Raw genomic sequence first — 22,935 nt, forward strand, 5'->3', positions numbered from 1 at the left:
AAGTCACTATGGAAATTGAGAGAGCCTCTTCCAGAGACAGATATGCGTGCCTTTGCCATGACACCACCTCCACCATGCTTTACAGATGAGGTTGTATGCTTAGGATCATTTGCAGTTTCCTTTTTTCTCAACTCTTTTGATTTTCTGTCACTTAGATAAAGGTTAATCTTTGTCTCGTTTCTGTTCTTTTTTGTTTTTGGTGCTGGTCAGAGGTTTGTCAGGGTTCCCACGCTTCTTGAAAGTACTTGCAAGTAATTGAATATCAGACACGTGGATTCAAGGCCTGGAAAGTACTTGAAAACAATTGTAGGTTTATACTTCAACAAATTGTTTCAAAGAAGGTAACAGCTGAGCTGCTGCACATCTCAATTCAAACACAGTGTTGTTTCATTTATGCATGAATGGACATTTTTTTTAATGTGTCTGATTCAATTACCCATTCATAAAGACAGTCACTTGCTTTGTTCCTGAATGAATCAACCGTTCGAACGAATCAATTCAATGAATGATTCAGTGATAAAATCAGTGACTTGATTTAAATCATTTAATATTTCTCTATTCAAAATAGTACATATAAAACATTAACCTCAACATAAAGTTATGAATATCATTGCACTCATGTGACTGCTGAGCCTCATTAAACCATCTGAAAATGCACCTACAAGCCACTTTTGTGTTCTGTGCCACCTCTTTAGTACAATTTTTTTTTATACTGATTTCATTTGATTGATAACTTATTCTTATTCTACTTGTTTTTATTCGGTTGTTTTAAACTTTTAAAAAAGCTTATAAATGAGGAGTTCAGATGCAAAACCAGCTAAAAGCCATCTCGGTCAAAAATGAGATAATGATACTGAGCGAATGCTCTTGACACATATTATACGTCCATCAAATACTTTTACTTCAAACTCACTAAATTCCAGCCTCAGCTCAATCAGAAGTACCAGTACTTACATAGAAACCTATACAAAGTAGCCAGAAAGAAATGCTCATTTTAAAGAAACACGTCAGATGGATTTAGAGGCTTTTGCATCTGAACTCTTCAAATATATTTTTTGGAATTTGACAAAAGATGACATACTTTTAATAAAGCTAGAAAAATGCCATTACGAAGGTGAAAACAAAATTTCTTTTTATTAATTTAAAAATTGAGAAATGCTTTCAAATTTAAATCTTTTACAAGAATTACAGCAAAAAAACCGAAAAACAGTTTGATGCAAAAAATATACATTTTTATCAGTATTTGAGAAATTCAAAATTCATTTGAACACGATTGCTCAGAATGGTCTAAATTTATGAAAACTACACATTAAAAACCTCGTTACTCTGAAATGTTTAATGTAAATGTTAAGTGGAAGTGGAATGTTAAATACTGTAAGAAGACTTTCATGACGCTACATATGCTGGCGTGTGAGTTTGATAGGTGCTTGATATAAAATAAATGGTGCTTTAAAAAGTTCTTGAAAGTCCTTGAATCTGGTGTACATGGGAACCCTGGTTTGCATCTTGTATCAAAGTCCCCTGTGGACAGTAGATTGCCAGAGCATCACCCCTGCTTTCTGGAGGTTGTTGATGATTTTACAGACATGTATTTTAGGGTTCATTTTCACAGCTTTTATGATTTGTCTGTCATCAACTCCTGTTGTTTTTCTCAGCTGATTAGGTCATTGTTGCCTGCTGATGTCTCTGGTGGTCTCCAAACATGCCCTTTTGGTTTTTCTGAAAAAAAAAAAAAAAAAAAACCTAAATGATAAACATCTTTTAGTAATCCACATAAGTAGACTAAACAGTGTTCTGTTAGTGGGAACGAGAAAGGTGTTTTTTTTTTTTTTTTAATTAGGGGTGTGCGGAGGCGTGCACAGACATCCAGCCGGGCAGGAGGGAAATGACAGTACGACGGCACAATTCCTGTCTGGGTCTGCGGGGGGAATATATATATTGCACCACTTTGAGATGTAGGACTACTGCACGTGCACATTTAGAGTTCATGCTTTTACTGCATGATTTATTCTATTAAAATACATTTAGAATGATATAAGGAGGCAAATATAGGCGCCCCCTATGGCTTTTATATTTATACATTCTGATGTAGTTAATGTCACACAAACCGTACAGTTTTTTCTCCAAATGCTACGATTGCAAATGCGATACTGATTTTATAAAACAGTCCAATAAGTCCAAATTCAACATTTATTTTGGTAGCTATTTTAGTCTTCAAACTAAAATAATCATTAATTCTTTAGACCAAATCAAAGCTTATGATAAATTAGAATCAAGGATTGAATTTGGGAAAACTTGAATAAATTTTCTTTTTTGGGGGAACTATCCCTTTAACAGTATGGAAAAAGGAGTACTTATTAACATACTTGTACTTTTACTTATTATTATATAATTATTATTATAATATAGTTTTTCATTTATATATAATTATAAATAAATAATATAAAATGTATCATTTTTGAAAAAGAGGCACAATAAGACAAATACACTAGAGATACAAATTAAACTCATTTTTCAGATACAGTAAAATAAAAACATATAAACATACAAAAAAATGTCATACCTTCTTTTATGCTTATGTTGTCTTATTGTATAAATCACAAAGTAAGACTTGCACTGTTTTTTTTATTATTAAAAAAAAAACCTTAAAGTGCTCCTATTATGCCTTTTCAAATATGACCTTTCATGCAGTGTGTCATGTAGCTGTATGTGAACATAAACTATCTGCAAAGTTGTGACGCCGACAGTGCACCATAAATAAAGATAAATATTAAAAAAAAGAGTCGGCTCACAATCGCCTGAATGAGTCGTAAGGAATTTGAATCTTATTCTGTTACGGCCATACGTCACAAACAACTTGCCCGCCCACAAACACAGTAAAATTCCCATGTGGTTTACGTCATGTCGAGAAGACGCTGTATCTAACGCTGTGAAAGTAAATTTGTTGTATATTCACTTCCAAAAGATTAATCTACGAAGATTGTATTTTCTAGCGATCGTTCAAAATCTGTGGTTGTGTATGTTATGTTGTGTAACAACCCTGCTAACTTGCTATCCTTCACACAAATCATGCAATATTGCCAGTGGGGACAAGACGCTGTGGTGGTTAAACGATTTAAACTAATTTAGCATAACATACAGGGTCTTGCAAGTCATCTGTAGGAGATAAAAACAAGACCCACAAATCCGTGGCCACAGAACAGCAGAATATGAACGAATATGAATATGAAGACAATATGACCGAGAGAATATGAAGTCTCTCGTTAAGCATTTTCCTCCCGTAGACAACCATTGACACTTAATATGGCTCAATGTATTAAGATGCAATTATAAGATCAAATTCAATATACAGATTATTAATATAATGTATATGTAGGCTACCTAGTGTTTTCCTTCGCAAAACGTGGCATAATGTGGCATAATGGATTAAGATGATAAAGACTAAACTCAATATGCTTCTATTTATTATTAAAACAACTACACACAAGCAGGTGAGCCCAGAATAAACGCAACGCCGCGTACATTCGCGTTTTCCCATAAAGAACAATCTCTACAGCTCTTTTATATCATTGTCTTTTGTTTATATTGGTTTTCTACGGGAGGAAAATGTCTATTTAACGCACTGCGTTCTGGGCACGTCTGCTTGCCTAAACAGAGTTGGTCTTTTTAATATCACCTAATGCCTTTCTTATGGCGCGTTCATATCTGCTGGTATATCGTTTGACAACAGTAAGGTTTATATTGAATTTTGTCTGTATCATCTTAGTCCATTTTGCCACACGGATTTGTGGGTCTTGTTTTTATCTCCTACAGATGACTTGCAGGACCCTGTACGTTAAGCTATTGAATTAGTTTTAATCGTTTAACGACCACAGCGTCTTGTCTCTATTGGCAGTACGCACCATTTGTGTGGATTGCAAGTAGCAGAGAGTGCAGGTGGCGATTGCAAGTGGCATTGTAATTTAGTTTATTTTTTCTGTTGTTGTAAAATGTTGAGAGATTCAATTAAAAAGTAAAAATAAAATAGACTGCAAGTGACGTTACTTCCGGATGTGCAGGTGCATGTCTGCAGCCAGACCCTTCTTGAAAGGAGGGGTTTAGAGAGACTGATTCTTCAAACTGCTTTGCATGAGTTGTTTATGAATCATTTAGAAATTAGGTTAAATTAAATCTATTTTTGGAGATAACTAAGGTTATTTAGCAACTTTTAAAGTGGCTTAATAGGAGCACTTTAAAGATAAAAATCTTCTTGTAGCAAGATAAGTAGCCTTAACAGTGTTCTTGCACCATTAGTTGGGAATAGGAGTTTTAATTAGGGTTGTGCGGATGTGGAGTGGAGGGCCAGGAAGGAAATGGCAGTAAGATGGCACAGTTGTTGTCTTGGTGTACGGGGGTGATACACATCACGCCACTGGGGTACACTCTTAACCCGGATTTTGTCTAAACCAAAAAATGTAAGCAGTCATTACGTATTCTTTATTGTTTTTTTAAAAAAAGTTGTCACTGCTAAAAAATAGTAGTTGTTTGCACTATTTAGACAAATAATTGACTACACTGATCAAGTTAAGAAGACATCACTCAGTATGTTACGTTTTTGAAAAGGGGGAGGGGCTTTTTGAAGCAGGTCGCGTGAACAGAGCTGCTTCACTGAAGAGACGCGCCAACGGTTAATCTTTGAAAACAACGTGAATCGGTGAGTTTATAAAGAGTATTGTAAAAACATTTTGCAATATTACTGTTTTTTTCTGTATTTTTGATCAAGTAAATATAAGCATTAATTAATAAAAGCATTACAAGTCTTACTGATCCCAAACTTTTGACCGTGTGAGTGATATTTTTTTTTTTTTTTTTTTTTTTAACTAACCCTTTTAATGAAGTGTTGAAAAAGCAGTCATAACCAATTCATACATTAGACTATTTGTTTAACATAATTAATAGTTATTTAATGACTAATGTCTTGAATGTGTTCTGTTGTTAGGACTCTGCTGATGATCATGTGTTCCAAGACCTTGACCTTGGAATCCTCCTTGTTGAGCGTGAAGGTGCTGTGTCTCCGTCCTCTCTGCATCTCAATCCAGCCTCATTTAAGATTGTCATCGAGGGAGAAGTTGTGATGAAAAGCATTAAAGACTTGCCAAAGGCTATGTGCCTTCTCTTTGGACTTACATATGCACTTCATCTAAGCTACCCCAAACCAATGAAGAACACATTTCAGTTCATCCAGCAGGTACTTCTAATGTTGGGCCACACTGACTTGAAGCCCAGGTTACATTAAAGAACCAGCTTGCAATTTAATTTTGACAGGAGTGGCTGTTTACTGTTCTTGATGTGCACAATTAATCTCTGAGGTGATTCTCTTGTTCCAAATATCCTGTCATTGCTGTAAGTTAAATTAAACCAGTTAAATTGAAAGAGGTTAAAAGAGAAAGAGGTTAAAAGAGAAAATAAAGAGTTAAATTGTACCAGTTTTCTGTGGTAAAAATGTTTAAAATTCACAGGAGTCATCTTTGTTTCAAAGAGTTGACTCAAGTTTTAATGCTTATCTAGTTTCAATGCATGTTTAGTCATTCAGAGGGATATGGCATATTGTTGAATACTATGTGTTCATGTTACTGTAAGCAATCTGTACAGTTGTTGACTAGCAAATAAGAATTGTATGTCAAAAAAATGTTACTTGTCTTTTGTATGACAAGTTCATACATGGAGGAATACACTGTACTGCTTGTTTTTATGAGCAATAAAAACATTGGAATGCGGTTAGTTTATTTCTTTAACTAGTATTATTTCTTAATTTTAAGGCATTATGTAATATATCATTTATCAATAGAATTAATATTCAATAAGATTTTTTAATATAAATTGTACACCAAAAAAAAAAAAATAGTGTGAACTAATGGTTTTCAGTAAAGACTACTAATGCAAACCTGATTTGTCTGTTGCACCCACTAACATTTTTATGTTTACAAAGCTTAACCCGTTTAGTTTTAGATTTGTAAAAACTAATCTTGTTTAGTGCAACGGGTTTCCACGCAATTTTCTAGTAAAGTCAACTAATTCGGGTTAAGAGTGTATAATATTGTCTGTGATAGTAATGTAATTGTTTGTTAAGCAACATGGGATTTGACTTTATCAAGTATACCACATGACAAAACAAAAACCAGAGGCATGCATACACTTTAAGATGCAGGTCAGATTAAGGTCACCGAATTTAGTCTGTACTCTGTGTGGTTTAGTAGTTAAAATACATTTAGAATTCTTCTAAAATTCAAGACAAGGGGGCAAATTACTATATGTCTCCATATTACTTCTTGTGCTTTTTATATTTACATCATCTGATATAGTTAAAATCACACAAAGAATACAGGTTTTCTCCAAATGGTATGATTGCAAATGTGATATTGATTTTATAAAACTGTTTAATAAACAAAAAGTTTATATTCATTATTTTTTTAGATAGAAGTTTTTGCTCTATTTCGTCAATGAAAATAATACTGTAAACTCACAGTTCTGACTCTTTTTCTCTGAATTGCGAGTTTATATTTCACAATTCGGACTTTATACATGCAATTGGAAGTTATTAAGTCAGAATTGTGAGATATAAACGTACAGTTCTGAGAACATACCTGTTTTTTCCCTCAAAATTGGATTTCATAACTCGCAATTGCAAGTTCTGAAAAATGTCAGAATTGTGAGATATAAACTCGCAGTTGTGAGAAAAAAGGTTGACATAAACTCGCGACGAGTCAGAATTGTCAGTAAAAATAAAGTCAGAATTGCAAGATACAAACTCGCAATTGCAAGATATAAAGTCACAGTTCTGTGAGATAAAAAGTCGCAATTACCTTTTTTATATTTTTATTCAGTGGCGGAAATGGGTTTCCATACGACAGTGTTTCAATACAGAATCAATCAGCTGTCTGAATGAATTGTTTGAATGAATGATTCACTCATGCTGTGATTTTAGGTTTATATTTAACGTATATGTTCCCTTTTTTTCCTCAAAATCATTTCAAATAGCAGTATTCAACGTTTTGTTTTTTAAATGTCAAATTGTTATTTATGCATTTGTAACTGCAGTTTAGCTGCATTCATGTCAGGCATTAAACAGTCTGTGTAAATGCCACTTCAGATGCAAATTCTGTGCTATTTCTGCTTTGCAAACACAAATTTTGTTAATTCTGATTGGTAACAGCCCTGTAGCGTCTTACTATTTGTTACTTGTGCAAACTAATCAGTGCACAGAATATGAAGAATATCAAAAGCTCTGTTCACAGCAGTCCTAAACCTGCCAAAATACCTGTCTGTTAATAAAAAAATATAAACAGACATAAAAAAATCTTCTTCACGCATTAAATCTTTAACGTAAGACTGTTGGTTTTTTTTTGCTTGACGTCATTGAAGACTTTGTTGTTTTTTTTGCTTTTTTTTGATGAAAACCCCCCCAAAAAGATAACAATCTTCTAAAAGCATGATAACTGAATAGTAAATTTCTTGCATTTTTACTGTAAAAGTCTTAGACATGATGGCCCACATGGTTTGATGCACATATTGTTGCCAGTTTGGTGAAAATCGGATCAACGGTCCAGGAGGAGTTTGAACTAGTAGGTTTTGTACATTAATCAAAATGGTCAACTATGGTGTAGTTGGTATGTATGTTGTCGGCATGACCCAAGGAATGTTTTTAAACCAGTTTCATTACAATAGGCTAATCCAGCTAGTGCAGAAGTTATTAGCAGTTATTAGCAGTTATTGGCGCGTACAAAGTTTGGTGTAAATGTGTCAAAGCTTTGCGGAGATGCAGCCTCAGATGCAGTTTGGCATCTTTCCAACAAATTTGTTGATGCGTTAAACGAAAACCATTTCATATATCGACACGAAATCCATAACATTTTGCCAGCATGGTCTGAAGATGATCCGAGTCAAATTTGGTGAAAATCGGCATGATGCACCAGATCTAAAGAGACCAGTTTTGTGATTTTTGCCCAAACCATTGAGAATTTATAAGCAAAAATAGCCATTTTTCATATTTCCTGACCACTACGTGGCACTGCACTGAAACACTGTAGGTAGCCTCAGGTCATGCTTGTTATAACACACACCAAGTTTGGTCGCAATACGCCAAATCGTTGCTGAGATATAGCCTTACATTCATTTTTGCACATTTTTTTGGAAAACATTGTTTGTCCATTATTTGACAACGGTTTGACTAATCAACTTGAATTCTATTACTTTTTGCCTGCATGGTCTGAAGATGATCTGAGACAATTTTGGCAAAAATCAAACAAACTGTCTAGGACGAGTTCGAAAGAGTAGGTTTTTTACAAACTACAAATTATAGAAAAAAAAAACTAAAGCTCACGATTTGTTCATTTTAATTTCGACTCGGCATGAGCCAAGGATTCAGAGAAAAAAAAAGAATTTTCATTCTGTGCCGTACGGATCAAAAGTTACTAGCACAAACATGAGTGAAACTCAAGAGTTTGAGTTAGGGACTTCAAATTTGTTGTGGTTAATGTTGAGACTGTCCTCTACCAGTGTGCCAAATTTCACAACTTTCCCACAAGTGGTTCTATGGACTGCCGTAGACACGAACGGAAGAAGCAGCGGAAGAAAAATGATAATATGGTGCTTGGACCCTAATTATGTTATTTAGTTTATTTTGGTCCATGATGTAATCATCCTCTGCACCATCTGTTTTTTCCCAGAGTTATGGAGCTGAAGGCAATCGGTCAATGGGAATTCCTGGTGAAGATTTAGCTGGTGTTTTCCCAGCTAAAGACTTCGTCGGATGGTACAATGGACTGCCCAGAAATAAAGAGGTGAAATTTTCCTTTGTCAGTCGTCAGTCCCACTGATTATTCCATATGTCTAAACAATTCTGTCATTCAAATAATGTTTCGTCTGTAATTTCCTTTAATTTTCAGATGCATCCTGATCTTGCATGTGAGACAGCTGTGATTCTTGGTCAAGGAAATGTGGCTCTTGATGTGGCTCGAATACTGCTGGCTCCTTTGGACGTGCTAAAGGTCTGCACCCACTGTGTTTATTTTATTAAGATTTGAGAGACCTTGGGCTGTGACGCTGGCAGATTTTTTTCTGGACCAACTACTGTTGGTGGCGTGGTGTTAGAAATATGTTTGGAACATTTTTTGTTTGTTAAATTAAGGTTTTTGCTTTTTAAAGTAACAACCAAGCGGCAAGAGGCAGGCAATGAGTTGATCACAGCCTATGTTTGATCAATTTTGCTTTCTCAAATCATCACGACTTCCCTAAAATAAAATCTTCAAGCATATCACAGTGTTATTTTAAATGTTTAACTTAGATAAATGCACGCTATTATGTGCATACAATCGTTTGTTGGAGAGTGGAAGCTAAATGCGCTTTGCAGGACATGGAGGCGCCAGCACAATCACTTGCAAAATTAAAATACGCCATAATCTTTGCTCATAAAGGTAAGCGTAATATATCATCCGGAACTATAAAGGGTCTAATTATATTTGCGTGCACTCACAATATCAACAAAATGTTGTGCTTTTGCAAAAATAAAGAAAACAAACAAGACGCGCTTTTTGATGTCTCGGTGTTGAACAGGAGCGCTGCACAGAAATAAAACGAAACTCAGCGAATACTTGCCTTACAGTCAGGATAAATATATCTATAGAAAGCTTTAAATTATTACTTTACTACTTTAAAAAATTCAAATCGAAAAAAAAAAAAACTCTTTCATTATAAAATCCATAGAGATGCATTTCTCTCTAAAGGCATGTCAAATGAGCAGATACGAGTCAGGATCGTCATCTTTGCAACACTGGCTCAGAAAACACTAGTTTATTAATAATTCATTCAAGTATCTACTTATTTCCCCCCCCAACACATGCATGGTAATTACTTTTCCTAGAGCTTTGCAAGCTTTAGCCTATTGTGTGCGTATGAACGCAGATCTCTTCCAGCAGCTGCGAAGGCACTTGCGCTCCCTGCTGCTGCCGCCGAGGACACTAATCACGGCCACGGCAGAATAATTGTTGCAGAAACACTGTATTTTATGCTTGTTGGCACGGTTGTCATTGCAGCTGTCACAGCCCTAGAGAGACCTATGATATATGCATGAGTACTGGATGTAAACTGGTTTGTAGTAGTTTAGGGAATAGTTATTTCAGTTATAAATACATTTTTATGTATGTACTGTTTCCCATCAAATTTTTGATTTTACTCATGAATCAATCTCAAACCCACAAGGATGAGTAAATTGTCAGTAAATCTTTTTTGGGTGAACTATTTCTCTTATGTGAGCTGATAAGATAAGATAAATTACATTTCTGTAATGACTCAAGAACATGCTTTTACCTAAATAAGCCACCCTTTCCTGTTTTGATTGTTTTGCCATGTCTTCAGTAATGTGGATCCGGCTTTTATCCCCTCTACAACCTGCTTACAGGAAACAGATATTACTCAGAATGCACTAGATGCGTTGGCAAGCAGTAAAGTGCGAAGGGTTTTGCTCGTAGGCCGACGAGGGCCTCTTCAAATCGCATGTACCATCAAGGTATGACACTCACTCCCTCAAAGTGAATAAAAACCACCAGTGGAGTTGGAAAATAAAGTGGAAGAACCTGTTGATGGAATTTTAAAAAGCATGGGAAAAAAACTATGTATTGCAACCCTAATTAACTATAACATATAATTAAGTATTTTTTAAGTGAAAGGTTTCGAAATGAGTCTAAAATGCTGCAGGGAATAACAACTGTTTATTTTTGCTCATCTTATCAGGAACTCAGAGAGATGGTCAATCTACCAAACACCAGGGCTGATATGCTGCCCACAGACTTTGAGGGCATCGCAGAAGCTTTGAAAGGTAAAAACATGTCAAAACATGTCAGAAAAACAGATCAAAGGGTTTTATTCACCTGAAAATAACCCTTATCTCAATCCAATCCCCTGGCTTTCACCTGGCTTTCAGCCAAAAAGGAGGTCAGGAGGTAATGATAGTACTTGAGCTCCAGAAATAAAAACATAAAACTACTATAAAAGCACTGCAATGTTTAAAATAATGTAATTTAATAAATCACATTGACTGATTTTAAGGTACATCTTTTGAAAAAATCAGTGTCAAACAATTCATATCTGGCAATTCTTGGTTTCCAGACCAAAGGGTCCAGTGTTTCCCCTGCCATTATATTTGGGGGGGCGGCCCTCCCCCCTTGAAGGTCAAGTTAATTTTATTTAATTTTATTTTCTATGTAGTACCTGATCACAACAAAAGTCATTTAAAGGAGAAGTCCAATTCCAGAACAACAATTCACAAATAATACTCACCCCCTTGTCATCCAAGATGTTCACGTCTTTCTGTCTTCAGTCGTGAAGAAATTATGGTTTTTGAGGAAAAATTTCAGGATTTTTCTCCATATAATGGACTTCACTGGTGCCCCGATTTTGAACTTCGAAAATGTAGGTTAAATGCAGCTTCAAAGGGCTCTAAATGATCCCAGCTACGCTACGTACTATTGAATCATATCGAAAGGTCATGTGGAACGTAGGCGGAACTACAGACCCAATGTTTACAAAGCGAAAGAGCAAAGACTAAGAAAGTGCAAGTAAGTCAAACACTGTTTACAAACAAAAAGGTGCAAAGATGTCGGACGATTATGAAGTTGTAGGAGAAAATAAAATGGAGTTTTTCACCATACTCTACCTTTTTGAGCCGGAGAACACAGACGATGAACTTGGACGTGATTCGTAGTAGTGATGGGAAGTTCAAGTCATTTTGTTAGTTTCGTTCATTTTAACAAAATATAATTAAAATGTTATGTGTTACTTCCCAAATACATCTACTGCCTACACAAACGTTGATCACACTACAAACAAGACACAACTATGATGCTGTAAGAAACTATAGGGTTTAAATTGTTCGTTCATCACGTGACAGCCCCATAAGCTCAACCAATGCAGTATGAGCCGGAAAAAGAATTGATTAGTTCATCTCTCGAGTCACCAGTTTTGAGTCTTCGAAACTAATTCTTGTACAGAACGTGATAGGATGTTGCGCGACTGAACGAATCACTCCCTGAGATGACTCGTTCTTCCCGAGTCACTTTAAAGATTCGTTCAAAATGAACGAATTGTTTAAGAACGACCCATCACTAATTCGTAGCATCGTAAACGCGCATCCTAGGGCCTGTGCTACACAAGCTTTTGTGCTTAAAAAGTATACAAATTTTTATTTTTCGAAAAAACTGACAGATCATTTCTCTAGATAAGACTCATTTACACGACGGCATGTAAATTCTGTCTCTACATGGACGTGCGTCTAAAATTTCTCCTCTGTGAAAACGTGGACGGGATCGCGGAGTCCATTCATAAAAACGGAATGTACTCTATTACTCTAATGCCATGGAATTCATAAATTTTTGGATGAATAAATCAACTTTGATCTGTCACATCATTTGCGATATGGACTAATGTCTGTGAATATTAAAATGCAAAAAGAAGGTTTAGATATGAATCCTGCATGTTCCGCTTGGATCTGTATGTATGAATGGCGGAAATATGGTTTTGTTTACTACACAAATACAGAAGCACACGTGAGGCTCACGGTGATTTTCGGCCTCTGCGTTTCATTAACTTCATCTCCAGAGCTGCTGTGAGAGTCATTTCATGTTTCTGGCCAATTTAAATAAAACAATTAAATGATAAAAATAAATATTACAACCAGATTAATCACTTATTTGTAGAAAAAAAATCTATACAATTAATCTAACAATTATTATTAAAACTTTTTTGACAGAATATTCACACAAATGTTCTTCCATGTATTAATTTTAACAGTAAACCTCTGTTTGTTTGGCAGAAAATAAAAGGGTTTAGTTTTCATTTGATTCAAAATAGATAAATGTTTAATGCTTTTATTTGATTATCACAAAAATTAAAACAATTTCTGAAAAAAAAAGAAAGAAAGAAATTGTAGGGTCCTATTGTTTAAAATGTTGAAAATGAGGAGTTTTGGACTCTCTTTTTTTCCACTGAAATAAATGGTTTTGTTATTATACAGAGAGTAAAGTACTGAAAAATTTTCTGCCCCCCAAACCCTACTCCCCGACACCCCCCCAAAGCTGTGAAGCTAGGGGAAACACATCTTTACTTTTGTTTTCTTTTTTGGGATGTTCCAACATGTGGTGTTGATAAGCTTTGCTTTGATTACCTTTCCTACTACTCCTTTTATGTTTACTCAATGCAGCTCAAGGACTATGTCCTTTTAGAAGCTATACAAAAACAAATGTAGGTCTGTTGTTTGTCAGCTGCATCCAGACTAGATGGACGTGTGCAGTTTCACAGAAAACATCAACAGATGTTTGGGCTCTTTTAGTCAGCACTCAAGTTGGGCGACTGTTTTTTATTTTCTATTAGTTTCAAACATAATTCAACATCATAATTCATTATACTCAGTGCATGTTCTTTCTGTCAAACATATTTTATTAGACTGTCCTGCTTTTAATCGACATTGATCAAAATTAAAAACACAACACTTTTGTTTTTGCCTCCATTTTTCATGAGCTGAACTCAAATATCTTTTTCTATGTACACAAAAGGCCTATTTCTCTCAAATATTGTTCACAATCTAGAGCATCCCAAACATGCTCAATGGAGACATATTCGGTGAGTATGCTGGGCATGCAGGAACTGGGATGTTTTCAGCTTCCAGTAATTGTGTACAGATCCTTGCAACATGGGGCCGTGCATTATCATTCTGCAACATGAGGTGATGGTCATGGATGAATGGCAGTGGGCCTCAGGATCTCGTCACAGTATCTCTGTGCATTCAAAACGGCATCAATAAAATGCACCTGTGTTCATGGTCCATAACATACACCTGCCCATACCATAACCCCACCGCCACCATGGGCCATTCAATCCACAACGGTAACATAAGCAAACCGCTCACCCACACGACACCATACATGCTGTCTGCCATCTGCCCTGTACAGTGAAAATCGGGATTCATCCATGCAGAGAACACCTCTCCAAAGTGCCAGGCGCCTTTGAATGTGAGTATTTGCCCACTCAGGTTGGTTACGACAACGACCTGCAGTCAGGTTGAGACCCCGACGAGGACAACGAGCATGCAGATGAGCTTCCCTGAGATGGTTTCTGACAGTTTGTGCAGAAATTCTTTGGTTATGCAAACCGATTGTTGCAGCATCTGTCCGGGTGGCTGGTCTCACATCACCTTGGAGGTGAAGATGCTGGATGTGGAGGTCCTGGACTGGTGTGGTTACATGTGGTCTGCGGTTGTGAGGCCGGTTAGATGTACTGCCAAATTCTCCGAAACACCCTTGAAGATGGTTTATGGTAGAGAAATGAACATTCAATTTATGGGCAACAGTTTTGGTGGACATTCCTGCAGTCAGCATGCCAATTGCACGCTCCCTCAAAACTTGCGACATCTGTGGAATTTTGCTGTTGATAAAACTGCACATTTTAGAGTGGCCTTTTATTGTGACCAGCCAAACACCATGTCTACACACGCCGCACACGTTCTTTTGAACTTTCCAAAGAACCCATCAAACAGTGTATCATGGTTTCCACAAAAATAATTTGATGTTTCATCTTTTTTCCCCTTAAAATTGCTAGTTAATGTTATCACATTGGACTAGAACTTACTGACTTTGCTCACTGTCCAAATAATTGTATAATTTTTGTGCTGTTTTTGCAATTTCTTTTCCACCTTGTTATACTCGTACTGTAAAGATGACAAGCCTACAAACAAATTGCTTATAAATTTCTTGCTATAAATCATGCTATACTTCAATTTGTTTAGTACAGGTTTTATATTTCTTTTTGGAACTGATTGATTGTAGGCCTCATTAATCTGAGTGTATGCATCTCCTAAATCCTAAAAAATCCTAAACTTAACAGAAAAAAAAAGAAGCTTTTCAGTGTCACATGTACCATTGAGGTAAGAGTTTCTTGCTTCACTTCCTCAAAGTGAATGAAAACCATTTGAGTGAGAGCTCTGAATTTGGAAAATAAAGTGGAAGAACCTGTTGGCCAAATTTTAAAATGCGTGAGAAAAAAACTAGGCATAATGAAAAAACCCTCATGAAATATATTGTATAATTGTACTGTTTATTTGAAAGTGAAAGACTTTAAAATGAGTACACAAGGCGCCAGAAAATAGGATTGTTTATTTTGTTTATCTGAGGTGGTGAGTCTAAGACGCATGATTAGAAATCCAATTAGAAATCCAAAACTGAAAGAAAACAACTTAAAAATGGTGAATCACAAGTGCATTGTGAATACCAAAACTTTCCTAATGAGATGAAAGGTTGAGAAAAGAGTCCTTTTCTGCCCCTTGTAGTTTAGAAAGCAAAAATACCGCAAAAAGCAGTAATATTAAAATATTATTTTAATTATTTAAAATTGCAGTAGAAATGCATTTTTTTTCCTTTGTTGGCAAAGCAGAAATTTTAGCATCAAAAAGCTTTCTATTTCAGATAATAATAATAAAAATGTTTCTTAAACAGCAAATCAGCATATTAGAATGATTTCTGAAGGATCATGTGACACTGAAGACTGGAGTAATGATGCTGATAATTCAGCTTTGATCACAGAAATAAATTACATTTTTAAATATATTCACATAGGAGACATTTATTTTAAATAGTAAAAATATTTCAAAATTTGACTCTTTTTGTTTTACTTTGGATAAAAAAAAATGCAGGCTTGGTGGGCAGAAGAGAGTTTTTAAAAAAAAAAACATTAAATCTTACTGTTCAAAAACTTTTAACTGGTAGTGTATTCAAATAGAAAACAGTTATTTTACATTGTAAAAATATTTCTCAGTTTGACTGTTTTTGCTGTATTTTGCATCAAGTAAAAGCAGCCTTGGTGAGCAGAATAGACTTATTTTAAAAACATTAAAAAAAGTCTTACGTGTCTAAAACTATTGATTTGGAGTTGTGCAGTAACAGTCAAAACTCAGATTTTTTTATTCTAAACATTCTAAAATCACTAAAAGTAATGTCCAGAAATAATATAAATGAGAGCCTTTGAGCTGAGCTGTCAGTGAAACATGTCTGGGATGTTTCTTGAGAAAACAATAATTTACATTAACTACTTAGCACGTCCAGACACGTACTTTAATCTTATCATGAAGATAGAGAGACAGACTGATGACTAGCATGCATGGGAATAAATTACAACTTTTTTTTTCACCAATTGTTTTAAATAAGATTATGAACACTGACTAAAATTATAAATGCAACACTTTTGTTTTTGCCCCCATTTTTCATTAGCTGAACTCAAAGATCTAAGACTTTTCTATGTACACAAAAGGCCCATTTCTCTCAAATACTGTTCTCTCAAATTGCTAACACATCTGTGTTAGTGAGCACTTCTCCTTTGCCGAGATAATCCATCCACCTCACAGGTGTGGCATATCAAGATGCTGATTAGACAGCATGATTATTGCACAGGTGTGCTTTAGGCTGGCCGCAATAAAAGGCCACTCTAAAATGTGCAGTTTTATCACACAGCACAATGCCACAGATGTCACAATTTTGAGGGAGCATGCAATTGGCATGCTGACTGCAGGAACGTCCACCAGAGCTGTTGCCCGTGAATTGAATGTTCATTTCTCTACCATAAGCCGTCTCCAAAGGTACATCCAACCAACCTCACAACCACAGACCATGTGTAACCAAACCAGCCCAGGATCTCCACATTCAGCATGTTCACCTCCAAGATCATCTGAGACCAGCCACCCGGACAGCTGCTGCAACTATCGGTTTGCATAACCAAAGAATTTCTGCATAAACTGGGAAATTTTGGAGAGGTTCTCTTCACCGATGAATCCCGGTTTTCACTGTATAGGGCAGATGGCAGACAGCGTGTATGGTGTCGTTTGGGTGAGCGGTTTGCTGATGTCAACGTTGTGGATCGAGTGGCCCATGGTGGCGGTGGGGTTATGGTATGGGCAGGTGTATGTTATTGACAACGAACACAGGTGCATTTTATTGATGGCATTTTGAATGCACAGAGATACCGTAATGAGATCCTGAGGCCCATTGTTGTGCCATTCATCCACGACCATCACCTTATGTTGCAGCATGATAATGCACGGCCCCATGTTGCAAGGATCTGTACACAATTCCTGGAAGCTGAAAACATCCCAGTTCTTGCATGGCCAGCATACTCACCGGACATGTCACCCATTGAGCATGTTTGGGATGCTCTGGATCAGCGTATACGACAGCGTGTTCCATTTCCTGCCAATATCCAGCACAGCCATTGAAGAGGAGTGGACCAACATTCCACAGGCCACAATCAACAACCTGATCAACTCTATGCGAAGCAGATGTGTTGCACTGTGTGAGACAAATGGTGGTCACACCAGATACTGACTGGTTTTCGGACCCCCACCGGACCCCCCAAATACAGTAAAACTGCACATTTTAGAGTGGCCTTTTATTGTGGCCAACCTAAGACCCACCTGTGCAATAATCATGCTGTCTAATCAGCATCTTGGTATGCCACACCTGTGAGGTGGATGGATTATCTTGGCAAAGGAAAAGTGCTCACTAACACAGATTTAGACAGATTTGTAAACAATATTTGAGAGAAATAGGCCTTTTGTGTACATAGAAAAAGTCTTAGATCTTTGAGTTCAGCTCATGAAAAATGGGGGCAAAAAAACAAAAGTGTTGTGTTTATAATTTTGGTCAGTGTGTTTCCTGTATTTGCATCACAGGAAAAGATTAAGTTAAATTCAAATAAACACTAGGTATCGTAAAATATAAATTGTTCTCACACTTCCTTTTTACATCAGAGCCTTATCAAATCACTGTCATACATACCATACAGTGAGTGAGTGTCTATTATATAGACATTATCATTATGAAACTTTCTGGGTGATTTCTGGGTAAATTCGTGATGCAACTTTTTGAATAGGTCTTAACAGGTTTTACACAGAGTGACTTCATTCCCCAATGCATTCCTCTGCAAGTTTCCTAATACCCTGCTGAATAGGGCTTCAGATGGAGTAATAGATTCATTGCATGTTTTGAGGATTAGCATTGGAAAGCATTAATGTGTGTGTGTGTGTGTTATAATTAGACATGCCCAGACCAAGAAAAAGACTGACGGAGTTGATGATGAAAGCCGTAAAAGAAGGAGGAGATGATAAAGCTGAGAAATGCTGGGGTTTCCGCTTCTTTCGCAGTCCTGTGGAGGTTCTGGCGGGGGCTGGTGGGAAAAGAGCTACTGGAATCCGATTGGCTCTTAATAAGCTTGAGGTAAATGTGCAAAAAAAAAAGTTAACTGCAAATAATTGACTTTTATTTTAAAATAAAATATATCAAAACTTATTTATTAAAATATTTTACAATTATTAAAATATATTTCAGCCATTTCACAGTATACACCACTATTAAGAAGTTTAGGGTCATTAACTTTTTTTTTAAAGAAATGTTATTTTATTCAGCAAGGATGCATTAAATTGATCAAAAACTACAGGTGCAATAATCTCAAAAAATTAGAATGTCGTGGAAAAGTTAATTTATTTCAGTAATTCAACTCAGATTGTGAAACTTGTGTATTAAATACAGTGCACACAGACTGAAGTAGTTTAAGTCTTTGATTCTTTTAATTGTGATGATTTTGGCTCACGTTTAACAATACCCACCAATTCACTATGTCAACAAATTAGAATATAGTGACATGCCAATCAGCTAATCAGCTCAAAACACCTGCAAAGGTTTCCTGAGCCTTCAAAATAGTCTTTCAGTTTGGTTCACTAGGCTACACAATCATGGGGAAGACTGCTGATCTGACAGTTGTTCAGAAGACAATCATTGACACCCTTCACAAGGAGGGTAAGCTACAAACATTCATTGCCAAAGAAGCTGGCTGTTCACAGAGTGCTGTATCCAAGCATGTTAACAGAAAGTTGAGTGGAAGGAAAAAGTGTGGAAGAAAAACGATGATGCACAAAAGATGCACAACCACCCGAGAGAACCGCAGCCTTGAGAGGCTTGTCAAGCAAAATCGATTCAAGAATTTGGGTGAACTTCACAAGGAATGGACTGAGGCTGGGGTCAAGGCATCAAGAGCCACCACACACAGACGTGTCAAGGAATTTGGCTACAGTTGTCGTATTCCTCTTGTTAAGCCACTCCTGAACCACAGACAATGTCAGAAGCGTCTTACCTGGGCTAAGGAGAAAAAGAAATGGACTGTTGCCCAGTGGTCCGAAGTCCTCTTTTCAGATAAGAGCAAGTTTTGTATTTTATTTGGAAACCAAGGTCCTAGAGTCTGGAGGAAGGGTGGAGAAGCTCATAGCCCAAGTTGCTTGAAGTCCAGTGTTAAGTTTCCACAGTCTGTGATGATTTGGGGTGCAGTGTCTTCTGCTGGTGTTGATTTTAGAGCACTTCATGCTTCCTTCTGCTGACCAGCTTTTTAAAGATGCTGATTTCATTTTCCAGCAGGATTTAGCACCTGCCCACACTGCCAAAAGCACCAAAAGTTGGTTAAATGACCATGGTGTTGGTGTGCTTGACTGGCCAGCAAACTCACCAGACCTGAACCCCATAGAGAATCTATGGGGTATTGTCAAGAGGAAAATGAGAAACAAGAGACCAAAAAATGTTTAGCAATAATTAACCCTTTAAGACCTAAGAGTAAAATAGGTCATTTTCACATATTTTGTTTGTTTTACTGCAAAATTCTAACTGAATGTGCTATTTTTAAGTGCAAGGTGTCATTTTGCTTCCAGAGTGGATGTGAAACTCAATTCCAGAGCAAAAATTTACAGATAATTTACTCACCACCTTGTCATCCAAGATTTTCTTGTCTGTCTTTCTTCAGTCGTAAAGAAATTATGCTTTTTGAGGAAACATATAGTGGATTTCTAAGGTGCCTGCGAGTTTGAACTTCCAAAATGCAGTTTAAATGCAGCTTCAAAGGGCTCTAAAGGATCCGAGCCCAGAAAAAAAGTTCTTATCTAGCGAAACATTGGTTATTTTCTAAAATAAATGTACAATTTATATACTTTTTAACCCCAAATGCTTGTCTTGTCTAGCTCTGTGTAAATTATGTGCACAAATTATGTGCAGGGCCGTATTAACCATTTGGCTAGGTTGGGATGAAGTCCCGGTGCACAAGCAAGGAGGGGGCGTGTGATTGGCTGTGGAGTAGATTGACAGGCCATGGGTAGCACTGATCGCCAAAGCCTCACCATGCCCCCCACATAATCTGTTTGATCAATTTTACCTTCTCAAATCATCACGACTTGCCTAAAATAAAATCAATAGATATTAAACAGTTCAAGTATAAAACAATATTATTAATGTTAAACCTAGATAAATGTGTGCTATTATGCACATCTCCAATCATTTGTGCAGAGAGTGGAAACAATGTAAAATATTCCATCATTTTTGCTCATAAAGGTAATACATCATTCAGAACTATAGGGGTCTGCTTTTATTCGTGTGCACTCAAAATATCAACAAAACATTAATGGTGCTTTTATAAAATAAAGCCTAAAACAGGCCCGAAGCCCAGCCCACGTCTGAGCTATGACGTGAAAATTGGCGTAAAAAAAGTCAGGGCCCGTCAGGCTCGGGCTGAAATGCAGGGCTCTAGCTGCTGTTGCCATTTGTGTCAAACATTACAAAGAAATCACTCACTGTCCTTGACTGAATCACTAAATTTTGTATTTTTTTTTCACTATTGTAAGTTGTCACTGTTAACTTGTCTTCAGCAAGCAAGTTTTTTTGTGATACTAAAATTGGTAACAAAAATGATATATATCATTATTGTGATGGGGGGGCCCTGCAGTAAGTCATAACCCCGAGGCCCCGTGAGGTCTTAATGCGGCCCTGACTATGTGCATTCCGGGTCGATACAGTTAGGGTATGTCGAAAAACTCCCATCTCATTTTGTCTTCCAACTTCAAATTCATCCTCCATCACTGCAGAAGTACCGACGCAGTGTTTACAAAGTGAACGTACAAAGATGGTCAAACGCGCTTTACCAAGAAAGGTAAAACAGCGATGTGGGATGATTAAATGGGAGCTTTTTAACTTGTATTGAACAGGAGGTTCATATACTACGCATGCACATTGCAGAGCTATTTAAGACAAGCATTTGAAGCTAAATTTTTTTAGGAAATAAGCTGTCGTTTTGGTAGATAAGACCCTTCTTCCTCGCCTCGTTTAGAGCCCTCTGAAGACGCATTTAAACTGCATTTTGGAAGTTCAAACTCGCAGGCACCATAGAAGTCCACTATATGGAGAACATTCCTGAAATGTTTACCTCAAAAAACATAATTTCTTTAGGACTGAAGAAAGAAAAACATGAACAAGGGCAAGGGGGCGAGTAAATTATCTGTAAATTTTTGTTTACTTCTCCTTTTAAACGATGAGTTAAACCTGCAGGACTGGCTCTGCCACATATTTGTTCTAGTAATCCTTTGCCTTAATGGTTTTTTTGGAGTTGTTTATGATTCTTAGAGATAATTACGGAACAAGATTGTTTTTTTTTTTTTTTGGCTCCATCTTCAGTCTGGAAAGTCCAGAAACAACTGAGAGAAAATAATGATGATGTTATCAGATGTTCAGTCTGCCATAAAAACATGCTTGAATTGGTGACGTGGGAAAGTGTTTTGCTCTCTTTCTTCTTCCGCTTGCTCCCTTTATCAGGGGTCGCCACAGTGGGTGAAACCGGAGTACCTGGAGGAAACCCATGCAAACACGGGGAGAACATGTAAACTCCACACAAAAAAGGCATCCTGGCTCAGCCAATTTGTTCCTGAGTACAACTGATACAAGTTTGTGGTCTTAATTTGAGTGGTTCATCCACATTATTCACTTTCAATGAGCACAATACAAATATTCCTCATGAAAAAAATCATTGGCAAAATCATATAATATGTATGTGTGTATATATATATATATATATATATATATATATATATAAATAATAATAAATATATAAAAATACATTTTTTTTAAAGACGTTTCTTTAAAAAGTTTCTTTAAAAGTTTCTTTTGCTCATCAGGATACAGGAAAAAAACTGTATTAATGTAAAATAATGTACAATTTTAAATAACGGTTTTCTATTTTAATATACCATAACATCATTTATTCGTGTGATCCAAAACCAAATTTTCATCAGCCATTACTCTGTCACATTACTCTGTCACATCTTTCAGAAATCATTATGATTTTTTGACAATACGATGATTTTTAAACATTTTTTTGGAAACTGAGATACTTTTCAGGATTCTTTGATGAATAAAAAGAGCAAAAGAACAGCATTTATTCAAAATAAAATTATTTTCTAACAATTTAAGTCTGTACCATCACTTTTTATTAATTTAACTTAACTATTTAATTTAACTAATTAAAAAAAATTAAAAATTACCCACCTCAAATCATGTATATTATTACAAAAGATTTATTTATTTATTTATTTATTTTTTAAATAAATGCTGTTCTTTTTTACTTTTTATTCATCAAAAGAATCATAAAAAAAATATCACAGGTTCCAAAAAAACATTAAGCTGCAAAAACTGCAATATTAAAAATAAAGCAGCATATTAGTATGATTCCTGAAGGATCATGTGACACTGAAGACTGGAGTAATGATGCTGAAAATTCAGCTTTGCATCACAGAAATAAATTAAGTTTTAAGGTATATTAAAATACTAAACCATTATTTTACATTGCAATAATATTTCATAATATTACAGCTTCTTTTCTGTATTTTTGATCAAATAAATGCAACTTTGATGAGCATTAAAAAAAAAAGCATCAGACGTTTTAACAGAACTGTGTTGTGTGTGTGTGTGTGTGTATATATCTCATAATATCATGTTCAGAAAACCACTTGGAAGTGGTTTTTGCACTGTGGACAGAAGCTAAAGTAATGCTGAAAAAGGA

At 36.0% G+C, this 22,935-nt stretch overlaps 1 protein-coding gene and 1 long non-coding RNA gene across 4 annotated transcripts in view; both read left to right on the forward strand.

Annotated features, from left to right (window-relative positions):
* Positions 1–22,935, forward strand: part of fdxr (ferredoxin reductase) — a 41,536-nt gene that overhangs the window by 8,647 nt on the left and 9,954 nt on the right. For all 3 annotated transcript variants that reach the window (XM_051124877.1, XM_051124875.1, XM_051124876.1), the window contains 5 exons: positions 8,706–8,819; positions 8,925–9,026; positions 10,436–10,543; positions 10,768–10,852; positions 18,109–18,287. In XM_051124877.1, the coding sequence (XP_050980834.1) occupies positions 8,706–8,819; positions 8,925–9,026; positions 10,436–10,543; positions 10,768–10,852; positions 18,109–18,287 (588 nt within the window). The remainder of the gene's footprint in view (positions 1–8,705; positions 8,820–8,924; positions 9,027–10,435; positions 10,544–10,767; positions 10,853–18,108; positions 18,288–22,935) is intronic.
* LOC127174441 (uncharacterized) lies at positions 3,179–5,756 on the forward strand. Its single transcript, XR_007828883.1, has 2 exons — positions 3,179–4,693; positions 4,979–5,756. It is a non-coding gene; the product is annotated as an uncharacterized LOC127174441 (long non-coding RNA).

Source organism: Labeo rohita, chromosome 12, assembly GCF_022985175.1.
Source record: "Labeo rohita strain BAU-BD-2019 chromosome 12, IGBB_LRoh.1.0, whole genome shotgun sequence".
Classification (NCBI taxonomy): domain Eukaryota; kingdom Metazoa; phylum Chordata; class Actinopteri; order Cypriniformes; family Cyprinidae; genus Labeo; species Labeo rohita.